At 36.7% G+C, this 12,426-nt stretch overlaps 3 protein-coding genes and 1 long non-coding RNA gene across 5 annotated transcripts in view; 1 reads left to right on the forward strand and 3 right to left on the reverse strand.

The window, feature by feature from the left end:
* LOC118275938 (dynein beta chain, ciliary-like) overlaps positions 1 to 2,448 on the reverse strand; it is a 42,680-nt gene extending 40,232 nt beyond the window's left edge. For both annotated transcript variants that reach the window (XM_050695263.1, XM_050695265.1), the window contains exons 1-2: positions 2,314 to 2,448; positions 247 to 354 (exon numbers count right to left, since the gene is read on the reverse strand). In XM_050695263.1, coding sequence (XP_050551220.1) covers positions 247 to 354; positions 2,314 to 2,322 — 117 coding nt within the window. In that variant the 5' untranslated portion in view covers positions 2,323 to 2,448. The remainder of the gene's footprint in view (positions 1 to 246; positions 355 to 2,313) is intronic.
* LOC126910920 (uncharacterized) lies at positions 1,190 to 2,236 on the reverse strand. The gene is made up of 2 exons (XR_007705512.1): positions 2,029 to 2,236; positions 1,190 to 1,760 (listed from the first exon to the last, which is right to left on the reverse strand). It is a non-coding gene; the product is annotated as an uncharacterized LOC126910920 (long non-coding RNA).
* A 293-nt stretch (positions 2,449 to 2,741) lies between the features above and the next one.
* LOC118275939 (DNA replication licensing factor Mcm5) lies at positions 2,742 to 7,138 on the forward strand. The gene is made up of 13 exons (XM_035594089.2): positions 2,742 to 3,021; positions 3,150 to 3,297; positions 3,617 to 3,724; positions 4,083 to 4,255; positions 4,430 to 4,508; positions 4,681 to 4,839; positions 4,939 to 5,176; positions 5,259 to 5,452; positions 5,541 to 5,681; positions 5,792 to 5,968; positions 6,137 to 6,381; positions 6,581 to 6,723; positions 6,838 to 7,138. Exons 1-13 carry the CDS (start codon positions 2,867 to 2,869, stop codon positions 7,065 to 7,067), a joined length of 2,190 nt encoding a protein of 729 aa, XP_035449982.1. The 5' UTR covers positions 2,742 to 2,866; the 3' UTR covers positions 7,068 to 7,138.
* Positions 7,135 to 11,128, reverse strand: LOC118275942 (1,5-anhydro-D-fructose reductase). Its single transcript, XM_035594092.2, has 7 exons — positions 11,013 to 11,128; positions 10,701 to 10,851; positions 10,462 to 10,629; positions 10,170 to 10,373; positions 9,798 to 10,048; positions 7,676 to 7,826; positions 7,135 to 7,558 (listed from the first exon to the last, which is right to left on the reverse strand). The coding sequence occupies exons 2-7, from the start codon at positions 10,839 to 10,841 to the stop codon at positions 7,382 to 7,384; spliced, it is 1,092 nt and encodes a 363-aa protein (XP_035449985.1). The 5' UTR covers positions 10,842 to 10,851; positions 11,013 to 11,128; the 3' UTR covers positions 7,135 to 7,381.
* Between the last annotated feature and the right edge of the window lie 1,298 nt (positions 11,129 to 12,426).

A 12,426-nucleotide genomic window follows, 5' to 3' on the forward strand; every position in this document is an offset into this window, starting at 1 on the left:
AAATTAACTAAAAATCACGGTTTACTCACGTAAATTAATGGAGAAAAGCTCTACTAGTTTCGCGCAGCCTACGCGACGTCGCCGCATCTGCACACGCTGAGCTGCTCATGATGAGGAGTCCCTCTGTGACTCGAAACTAGTAGAGCTTTTCTCTCTTGACTAAACCGTGATTTTTTTATTTAATTTAATAATAATCGCTCAAATGGAAAGGCCGTTCACTATAATCCCACAATAATGGATACAAACCTTATCATCGCCAGTAATGAACTTATTCCATTTCTCAATCTTTTGTTTCAAAGTTTTCAACAAGTATTCACTTAGGAATTCCAATCTCTTATCCGCTTCGTCTTTTTGCTAAAATAATAAAATTATGAGAACCTCATCCAAAAATATCAATTGGAGACCCAAAAGGCTTTTGAGGTATATGAGGACAAAATATAAATAAAAGAGGTTCTGTTTTGGAGTTTTAAGAAAACAGTTCTACATTCTGTTTAGAGAGAAAATAGAGATGAACGATAGATGGAGGCCTTTCAAGACCTGAGGCCAAGATAAATAGTAACGAAGGGCACTTTATGGCTCCTACACTAAAACGCTAGATACAACGTCTAACTGGTGAGTACATGAGTATATATATAGTATAGATTATCTATCTATACTATACTAATATTATAAAGCTGAAGAGTTTGTTTGTTTGATTGTTTGTTTATTTGTTTGAACGCGCTTATCTCCGTAACTACTGGTCCGATTTGAAAAATTATTTTTGTGTTAGATAGTGCATTTATCGAGGAAGGCTATAGGCTATTAAACATTACGCTATGACCAATAGGAGCCGAGCAGAGCGGGTGAAACCACGTGGAAGTAGCTAATTATACATAATATATTTTATTCTAAAATGTAGGGGAGACTGGGGACACTTGATCCCCATTTAAGTTTTTTGCTCATATCTTAGTCTGTGATAATGGTTTTCAGAAAAGTTTTGGTGACTACCTAGAATAACTATTCACCTAACTTTGTGCATTATCAGATTATGGAATTAATTAATAATTAGTATTTTTTTTTTAGTTTTTCTACGACACTACAAAAGGATCAAGTGTCCCCTATGCAGGGAGACTTGATCCTTGTGTAGGGTAGACTTGATTACAGGGGAACAAGTGTACCTACGTCATTATAAAATAATAATATAAATGCATTTTACAATATAAAAATTGTTTATTTAACCATATAAACATACAAAAATCAACACTTATAATGTTTGTATTATTTTAGGCCTATATTTGGTAACTTAAAAGATAATTTGAGTCTTAGTAATAACATTCCTTACTAAGTGGGTCCTTATTAAAACTCTTTCTCTTACTTTTGTTTAGCCATATTGTTACTCCATTTACTTATTTTGTCAGCTGGTTTATTATTTTCTACAGCAAATTGGTACGCCAACCTCCGCACGCTACTTGAGTTCAAGCCATGGTGAAGTTTACTTGCCTTTTAACAGTATTTAGCCAACTCGGTCTCTTCTTCTTCAGTTAAAACTTTGGATTGTCTATAGTCAGGTTTATAGGATATTTTAACATCTGGCTGTCGTTGTTGTTTTCTGGCGTATCTTTTTAGTGTCATCAAAGGCACATCATAAAGTTTTGCAGTTCCTTTGATAGCGTTTCCTTTCAAAATCTCTTTAACCGCTAATTCAAGTTTTGTTTTGTCTATGGGTATGCGTTTCTTAGCGCCCTCTTTAGGTTTGTACGTTCTCGGCATTTTCCTTCCATCTAAAACAAGTAAAAATACTGAGCAATCTATAACCAATAATAAAATAGGGGACACTTGATCCCGGGATCAAATCTACCCGCGCTCGCAGTGATCAAGTGTACCCGGAGCTGATTTTTTTTAAAAACCAAATTTTTGTTAAAGAAATAAAGACGTAAATAGAAAGAAAACTCAACAATACAAACTTCAACTAACAACTTTTCTAGTGTTTAGAATGTGGTTACTAATTTATAATTAATAATAATTAAAGATAATGATTTAAATACTCACAGAAAAATATTTTCACCTGGCGAAAACAAAATGGCACCACTGTTCTGAAGTTGTCGATTGTGAACCGTCTAATTTACGTTCAACCATACACAATGAGTGAAGGCATCAGTATTATCAGTATTTAAAATAAAAATACCGTGTGCTTATCGATTTATTGACAAGGGATCAAGTCTCCCTGGGGATCAAGTTTCCCCAGTCTCCCTATACATTATACAGAAAACCATCGAGTTCAAAAATATTAATGCAGCAAACAACATTATTAGTAAGAAAAGAAAATATACTTACATCACCCATATTGCACGCTTTTTAGGTTTAACTCACAAAACCTATCCTAATAGTACACGATTAAATCATTTTTATAAAATAAAAATAATAAAATCAAGATTTATTAGAAATTGTATGCTTTATGGTGAAATTGTTTACTATAAACAAATTAATCGCCAAGGTAACGGAGTCCAAAGAATTTTGAATTTCGAGCCAAAACACATTTCAATGTTACCATAATAATGTCAATGATTAGTATAGTTAAAAATCGAAATTAGAAAATCTACAATATTGAGTGTGTTTTAATTTTTTATCGTTGTATTGTATATGTATTATTACAATTAATTTATATCACATATAAAACCTTGTAGTAGTAGAACCGAAAGTGAAATGAAACGTCACTTTAACAAACTTGTCGTTGCTGTCAGACTGTCAACGTCTATCATAACGTCAAAATTACGCGCCAAAATCCGGCTTGGAAGTTGGACTCGAGTGTGTGTGCCCGTTGTTGTTTGTGAACAAAAACTTTTGCGTATTAAACCTGTTAGCTTTTGGATACCAATAATTAGTAACAATGGAAGGATTTGATGATCCCGGTGTCTTTTTCTCTGACAATTTCGGCGTTGAAGAGAATGAATCTCAAGATCAACTTAACCTGCAAGCAGTGAAAAAGAAGTTCAAAGAATTTATCCGACAGTTCCACACCGGTAACTTTAACTACAAATACAGGTAAATATTCTGTTTCCAAAGCCCTTAACTACTAACTTGATCATTATTTGATTGTAATTGAGAAGCTTTTCCTAGGAATTCCTCTGGCTCTTTTATGTATCTAATACTACTTAATACCTTGTTAACAGAGACGCCTTAAAACGTAACTACAACCTAAGTAATTACTGGGTGGAGATCAATATTGAAGATTTATCTAGTTTTGATGAGGTTTTAGCTGAGAAATTGTACAAAAAGCCCACAGAACATTTACCCATTTTGGAGGAAGCTGCTAAAGAGGTATATTACTTACTTTCCTACTCAATCTGAATGTTACAATGCTATTACTTGCCTATAATATTGTACAAGAGTATAATAAATGAAGATGCAGAGATCTTCATTCATTATTTTACTCCTAGACTAGCATTCAATCCCTGTTTTAACACATACACATCACAGTCTAGTCTGTCCAATCTAATAAGATTCTTGCCTTTTTTTAAACTACACTATGATAATATAAACAAGTTCTTTATTGTGTACATAACCACTCAATTACATTTTAACAATACTCCATGTACTAAGATTTTATTATAATTTTACTGTAAAATTAATGTTCTAGTTGGCTGATGAGCTGACAGCACCAAGACCTGAAGGAGAGGAGAAAGTTGAAGACATTCAAGTCCTGTTGTCTTCAGATGCACATGCTGCTAATCTGAGGGAGTTAAAAGTAGGTCATCAAATCAAATCAAATCATTTTAATAAAAATATTTATACTTTCTTTTCCTAAAAAAAATTTTTTGATTAAATTAAATGTATGAAAAGATATATAACTGTTTATAAAACTATATAGGTATGTAAGATTCATAGCAATTGATGTTCCATAGTCAGTCAAAGTGTTTACTCTATTGGCTCAGCAACCCAATGTGGATCACTGGTCACTGATGGACAATTCAATTTGATGTTTCATAAGTGCCTAATTAAGGATTAATTGAAATAAATGCTTTGGTCTTTGACTTTCATATAAGAAACAAGATTTTACCATTTCTCACAATGAATAATAATACAATTTTATCTTTATCCTACAGTCTGAAACAGTCTCCCGACTTGTGAAAATACCAGGCATTGTTATATCTGCCTCAGGCATCAAAGCGAAAGCAACAAAGATCTCTATTCAATGCAGATCATGTCGCAACATCATTCCCAACTTACCCGTGAAGCCTGGATTGGAAGGATATGTTATGCCCAGAAAATGCAACACGTAAGTTAAACATAGATTCTCAAAAGTCCTCATATATTATTTAAAAGAAAATTGTAAAATTATTGACTTAAAATTAATTAATTACTCTTTTTCATTGACTCTAGCTTGCTTTCCATCCATCCATGTAGTATCATGGCTGATATAAAATCTAAACAAAGTCTGTTAAATTTACAGAGAACAAGCTGGTCGACCAAAATGCCCATTAGATCCTTACTTCATCATACCAGACAAGTGCAAGTGCATTGATTACCAGGTAAGAGCAACATACTTCATTTCATTTAGCATTTTTTAATACCATAAGATAATTAATTATGTGTATGATGTAATTAATAGATTTCCAGATGGGCAATAGACAATCTATTAAAGAAATTGACAACAAACACAAATATTATATCAAAAAAAAACACTTCAAATATATTTTTCAGGTACTCAAACTGCAAGAAGCTCCAGAAAGTATCCCTCAAGGAGAGATGCCGCGTCATTTGACAGTATACTGCGAACGTGTTCTGTGTGAGCGAGTCGCCCCTGGTGCCAGGGTCACTGTACTCGGCATATACTCTATTAAAAAGATTGCCAAAATTGGGGTGAGTTCTTAAAACATAAATATGTGATATGAAAATACAAACAATTTATCATTGTTTATTTGTGTCTTTGTTGCTCTCTTGACGAATGTATATTTGCAGAGGGAAGGCCGAGACAAAGGCTCAGTAGGTGTCCGTTCCTCCTACCTCCGTGCTGTCGGTCTAACGGCCGAGGAAGGAGTCACTGGAGGTCTCCGACCATTCACTGCTGAGGAAGAGGAGCAGTTCCGAAGACTGGCGGCATCACCTGATATTTATGATCGTATTGCGATGTCGATAGCACCCAGTGTTTTTGGAGCTATAGACATGAAAAAAGCTATCGCCTGCCTTTTATTTGGTGGTATGTGTAGTTAATATTGTTTTATCAAAATCTTCACTAAAAGATTTTTTATAGTTATTAATTTTGTTTTTTTTTTAAACAGGTTCACGCAAGAGATTACCTGATGGTCTGACTCGCAGAGGAGACATTAACATATTGCTCCTGGGTGACCCTGGTACAGCTAAGTCACAACTGCTGAAATTTGTGGAGAAGGTCGCTCCTATTGGTGTGTACACCTCTGGCAAAGGTTCCAGTGCAGCTGGTCTCACTGCTTCTGTGATCAGAGACCCAGGCAGCGTAAGCACATAGCTTCTTAAACTCCATGATATGCTAGGCAAGAATGAAATGTAATAAAATTTTATAATTTCCATGTTCCAATTTACAGCGTAACTTCGTTATGGAGGGTGGTGCTATGGTCCTTGCCGATGGCGGTGTTGTATGCATTGATGAATTCGACAAAATGCGTGAAGATGACAGAGTGGCTATCCATGAAGCCATGGAACAACAAACTATTTCCATTGCCAAGGTACAAAACATACTTTTATAAAGGTTACAATTACTTATTGATTTTATAGTAGGTTCCATATAGTTATTTACAAGATAGATACTTAATTTTCCTATACCTAATTATTTCAGGCTGGCATTACCACAACATTAAACTCTCGCTGCTCAGTCCTGGCAGCCGCTAACTCTGTGTTTGGTCGATGGGACGACACCAAAGCTGATGACAATATTGATTTCATGCCCACTATTCTATCAAGATTTGACATGATCTTCATTGTCAAGGATGAACATGACCAAAACAGGGACATTGTAAGTTGTACACTTTTGTTTTCACATTCAAATTCCTTTTGTCTTATGGGAGGGAGATAAACCTAAGGGCAAGAGTCTCCAATTCCCTAGATTTATTAGAAAACAGTCCTAGTTCCTCTATATTAGATCATCATCAGATGAAAGTAAATTATTGTCCTATTCTTTCAGACTTTAGCCAAGCATATCATATCAGTACATATGGGTGGTGACAGCGTAGAACGTGAGACTGCGGCTGGTGAGCTACCTCTCGCGTTGTTGCGACGGTACTCCGCCTACTGCCGCGCCCGCTGTGGCCCGCGTCTGTCTGCCAGTGCGGCAGAAAGATTACGAGCCCGATACGTGCTCATGAGGACCGGAGCCTCTCAACACGAGAGACAAGTTGACAAACGTCTCTCCATACCTATTACAGTCAGGTAAATACTTTTTGTGTGTAGAATAAAATAATTTCGGATTATTATTGAACAGAATGTACCTTTTTACGTGTATGCTTATATAATATACTTCATGCACATCAGGAGGACTTAATGTCGTAGACTTATTCTCTCATGTTGTTGGCTAGTCCTGTAATAGGCCAAAATTTACCCAGTTCTGTATGTGTGATTGTATTTTCAGACAACTGGAAGCTGTTGTCCGTATATCTGAATCTCTTGCCAAGATGCAACTGCAGCCTTTTGCTACAGAAGTCCACGTTACAGAAGCACTACGATTGTTCCAAGTATCCACACTGGACGCCGCTATGACTGGCAGTTTAGCAGGCGAGTTTTCTTATAAGATACAACTTTAGATCTTTTATCAAATTATCGTCAAATATTTACCGAAAAAAATTGTGTTGCAACAAGCCTACTTAGGAAAAAATATTTTATTTCTAGGTGCTGAAGGATTCACCTCGGAAGAAGACCATGAAATGTTATCGCGCATTGAGAAGCAACTGAAGCGCAGGTTCGCAGTAGGTTCTCAAGTCTCGGAACAAACAATCATTCAAGATTTCCTCAAACAAAAGTACCCAGAGAGGGCTATCCTCAAAGTTATACACACTATGATTAGACGCGGGGAATTACAACACAGACTGCAAAGGAAGATGCTGTATAGGCTCTCGTGATTTTTTTCTATCATGTTACTATTATTACTTGTATTTTTTTATTGTAAGTGAATAAAAAAGTTACTGATTTATTTTTAAACATTTTTATTCATGATCATAAACAGACCACAGATTTTAATAAATAATACTTTGCTTGAAGCAAATAACAAATATTTTAATCAGTTTATAACTGATCATGTGAACTATTAAAGCTAAAAGTGGATATCAGCAAATTGCATTAGTTGGTGCTCAAACTTTTAATTTAAATTCACGCGAGCTTGTGAAGTTGGAAAGCAAAGACTGACTGACTAGGTACACGACAAGCGTGTAGCGTGCTAAACATCATCTTTCACTAGTCGCTCTTTTACTTTCGTGAACGGATATTCAGGATGAAGTTCCACTCCTTTCCAGAACAAAAAGTTGAAAATCCTTCCTTCTTCTCCCTTGTCTAACTCATACAGGATATTCATTTCTTCTTGTGTCAATTCAAAATCGTAAATATTCATATTTTCCTGAAAAATACATCTTTATTATAATGAGAAGACGTAAGCGTATATAAAAGTTGTTGTTGTATGGATAATTAAAATCCAGTATAAAATATTTGTGAGTTAATAAATTTCGAAACTCACCCTTAATCTGTCCAAATTGGTACTCTTTGGAATGACAACAATATTTTGTTTAACCAAAAAGTGAAGCAATATTTGTGCAGGTGTCTTCTTATATTTTTTGGCCAATGTGCCCACTTCCAGTAAATGCAGCAAATCAGGGAAAGTACTGGGGCTAAAACGGCAGAAATATAAATTATTAAACCTATTTATTATGTTCATGGTTGTCAAGATTAATATTGTAAAATTGAATTCATATTTTATTTATTTCTTGCTAAACATTACTATGTTTTGCTGTGCATAATAGAACGCAAATAAATGCATAATAGTCCGGTCAAATTAGGGTGAAATTACATAAATTCGCAACAAGCTGAATTTTGGTACAATTGTTCAAAACACGATTATAAACAATAACTGAAAGTTCCCCATCATTCCCGTGTGTGGAAAAATTTTTATTCAAGGTCAAATGTCAAAAAAAATAGTTTTTCGCGATTTTCAGCAAAACGGTAAGTTTTATCAGAAAAATACCTCAGACTAAAATTGTAGATCATTAAATTACACTGCTATACAAAAAAAATAAAAATATCTGCGGCAGGGATTTTGTTAATGGTTTTTGTTAATACTCATATTAGACGTTCACGCTGCATGCTTATTTATTTTTGATTCACTCTGGTTTTTGAGATAAACGGAACTAAGAAATAATTGAAAATTTCAAACATTATGGTTCATTGATTTGTTTTCACTTACGTTTGTTATCTTTTCATGGATTTATTTGCAACAACTTAACTTTATAGCTATCAGACCCTGAAGTTATCAGTTATAAATCGATTGTTTTGTGTTAAAATGATTTTTTCCTTTCAAAAACATGAGCTTTCCACGTAAACCTTGTTTAAACGATCCTAACAGTTTTTGCTTTATTTGTGGCAAGTTTAGTTTACAAAAGCAAAGAAAAGAGATCACAGAGTGTGTAAAAACAAAATTTTTTTTTGTTTGTTGGACCTTGAAAAGATATTGTCCTGACAAAGTAAATAAGAGAAAATCCCAAAGAAAAAGTTTTTCATAATCTTCATTTATTTATTCCAGTTAAAGGCACCCCAAACTATTATTGTTTTGTGTATTTTTGTAAAGATAAACAATAAAAATAGATTTTAAATACATCTTTTGGCCCATTTATTGAAGCATTTTATGGAAAATGTTAGAAGTGTTTATCTCAAAAACTGGAGTCAATTTGACCATTCTGGTATTTTTCCCGTTATCAGCACACTCGTCTTATACAAAATCGACTTCAAGTATGCCTTCCGCAAAATGACTGTATAGCAGTGTTATCTATAAAAAATATATCAATACTTTTTTCTTCATTGTTCCAAAGTGGAAAAATGTGTGTCCCCCCGACACTCATTATTCCACTTTGGAAGCGTCTAACATTCAAACGGTTGATTTCGACGAAAAATGGTTTTAGGAACCTTAATCTCTTTTTTAAAGACCTATCCATAGACACCCATAACGGATATGTTAGCTGAAAAAAAAATTTTTTTGAATCAGTTCCATGTATGGAGTGCCCCCTTTAATTTTTAAATTTATGAATTTTTATTCAAAATTCGAATAGCGGTTATCGAAATACATCAACCTACAGAGTTTCAACTATGTAGACCCAACAGTTTCGGAAATAAATGGCTGTGACATACGGACGGACGGACAAATGTCTGTCTCATGATGAATCTATAAGAGTTCCATTTTTTGCCATTTGGCTACGGAACCCTAAACGCGCTAAGTACACTACCTCATAGGTGGCGTGGAAACGTGTGCATTTTATGACAATTGCAACTGTTACAACTTTTTACACTGCGATATCTCCGAAACGGTGTCTCGTGAGAAAAAAGTATTGATATATTTTTATAGATAATTTAATGATCTACAATTTAGTCTGAGGTATTTTTCTGATAAAACTTACCGTTTTGCTGAAAATCGCGGAAAAACTATTTTTTTTTACATTTAAACTTGAATAATTTTTTTTCCACACACGGGAATGATGGGGAACTTTCAGCTATTGTTTATAATCGTGTTTTGAACAATTGTACCGAAATTCAGCTTGTTGCGAATTTATGTAGCACCGAATGTCTAATTTGACCGGACTATAAATAACCACCTGTATTTATATTTGGTGACAAAGTGGTTTTTAGCTCCAGGGCTTCCCAGAGGGGCATATGCAGTTAAAATGATGTCGTGTTGTTCACAAAATTCCCGCAATTCCTTTTGCTGGAAATAGGCGTGAAGTTCTACTTGCAACACCTGTGGTTTAAATGTCGCATGTTTCATTATTTTCTCTATTTGTTGCTCATTAAAATTAGATAAACCAATGTTGCGAATGAAACCTGATTTTTGGAACTGCTCCAATTTCTGAAACAATATTTTCAACAATGAAAATTACTTGATCAATGTCTGATTGATGCGACTTTCCGTATAGGTAGCATAAATAACTTTGTAATTTAATAGAAGCGAAAACAGAAATAGCACTTACCCTCCAGATCGCTATATGATCTGTTTCCATATCCAACGCATAATTCCCATCCGGATTAACTTTGGGTGTAAGTGTTTCAGGATCACAATGGAAACCAAAGGGTACATGTATGAGATATAAGTCTATATAAGACGTTTGCAAGCGTTGTAGTTGATGAATTACGAATTTATCGACATCCGAAGCCCTATTAGCAATATGTGGCAGCTGAAAACATGTTTACATTTATATGATAACACAACATTATAACAGCACGGTATACTATTTATATCACTGTGAAGCAAACTCTACTCACCTTAGTTGTAATGAACAACTCGTTTCGTGTTCCTTTTCCATCATCAATCCATTTGGTTATAGCATTGCCAATCGCTTCTTCATTATTGTAATTAAATGCTGTATCAATATGCCTATATCCCAGATCCAGAGCAGCATATACTGTAAATCTAACAATAGCTGGTTCAGCCTGAAAAAAAAAATTGAATGGTTATCTAATTAGCGTTTATTAAAGAAAATTAATACAATAAATTATGTTACCTGCCACGTTCCTAAGCCCAGTGTGGGCATCTCATCTTTGGTTTGTGATAGCTTAACACGCTTCATATTCAATTTAATTGTATTATGATATTGGCAGCTACAGCTGACTGTGGCTCTAAAAATCGAGCGTGTTCTGATCATAAAACTGAAACTGAAACAACACTTTGACAGTAGCTAAACTTGGCCGAAAGCCAAAAATAGAAATTTAATAAAACTCAATGTGCCTGTGTCTGATATAAGGATACAACCAAGCACAGTTTTTTATAACGTAATGCACCTTTTTCTTTTACATAAGTCCATTAATTTGCCTACCTCAATCAAATTGTGTCAATTATTTTTTGTGAAATATATTGATTTTTCAAACGTAAAGGCGACAGATATTTCAAATTTGGCGGCCAGTAGCTCTTCCCAAAGAGTATTTTCGTGAGGGCTGTGATTTATCTTGTGAGAAATATTGATTATGGCTACATTAAAGGCTCATCCTTGGCTACAATAGTAAAATATTATAATCGTCTAATGGAAAATGAGAGTAAAATTGTATCAAAATGTATTAATGATTGATATTTGAGTATTTAACTTATTTTTTTTTCGAACCGGAGCCCCGGCAAACCCGCTAGGTAGTCCGCAGCTCCGGATCAGGCATCAGCCCTACTGGGCCCCATCTGTGGTGGTCTGATGGCTCTTTGAGGCGCGCGCGGAACGCGACGCGCCGCACGCACGGGCCTGTTTCTGTTCGGGCGGTGAGCTACCCTTGCTCGCCGACCGCAGGCCCGCACTTACGGTGGCCGGAGATCGTCTCGCGATCCCCGACGCCCGGAGTGTCTCTCGCGACGGCTGGGGCGTGAGGAGGTTTGTTCTCTCACGCGCCCCGCCTCCTCTATAGCTAGCATGACTGCTTCGCAGAAGGAGGAGACGGCATCCCATTCCCCCTCGCTCCGCACCATGGCTTGTACCAATGCCGGACGCGAGAGGTCACCGTCGCCGACCACATCCCTGAGGACACGGCGGTGCTCAGCCCATGCAGGGCATTCCACGACCGTATGCTCCACCGTGTCCTCCGGGCGGTCCTCGCAGTGATGACACCCGAGCGTTTCCTCCCGCCCAATCAGAAACAGGAACCTACCGAAACTCCCATATCCGGTAAGAACCTGCGTCAGGCGGTAGGTGAGGACGCCGTGGCGCCTCTCAAGCCACTTCTCAAAGAGGGGACTTACCGCTGCAATGACAGCGAGCCCAGCCCTCGGTTGCGACAGTCGTTGCTGCCATTCCGCCATGAGATCGCGCCGGAGCTCGTCCCGCCACGCACTTATCTGACGCGGCAGAGGAGTTTCGCCCCGGCGACGCGCGTCGACGCGCAAACTGAAGACGCGCGCGAGCACCTTCGCCTCCAAATCCCATGGCGGTAGTCCGGCAAGGAGGTTAGCCGCCTCTCCGGAGATCGTGCGATATCCGCGGATCACCCGAATGGCCATGACCCTCTGAGACGTGAGCAGCGCCCGAGCTGGCCGCCGCATCAAGTTCGGCGCCCACACAGGGGCGCCGTAGAGGGCCATGGACCGCACGATCCCCGCGTACAACCTCCGGCAGGAGGCTATTTAAGTATAACAGTAAGTTTTCACAGCATTTTAAGTACAGTGATTAATAATGAAATGTAACATCTATGTACCCACACATGAATGCTAGAAGTTAAATTTTCTTTTATGAATGCAATAAATGATTTAATAAT

The sequence above is a fragment of the Spodoptera frugiperda genome, chromosome 8 (assembly GCF_023101765.2).
Source record: "Spodoptera frugiperda isolate SF20-4 chromosome 8, AGI-APGP_CSIRO_Sfru_2.0, whole genome shotgun sequence".
NCBI classification, from domain to species: domain Eukaryota; kingdom Metazoa; phylum Arthropoda; class Insecta; order Lepidoptera; family Noctuidae; genus Spodoptera; species Spodoptera frugiperda.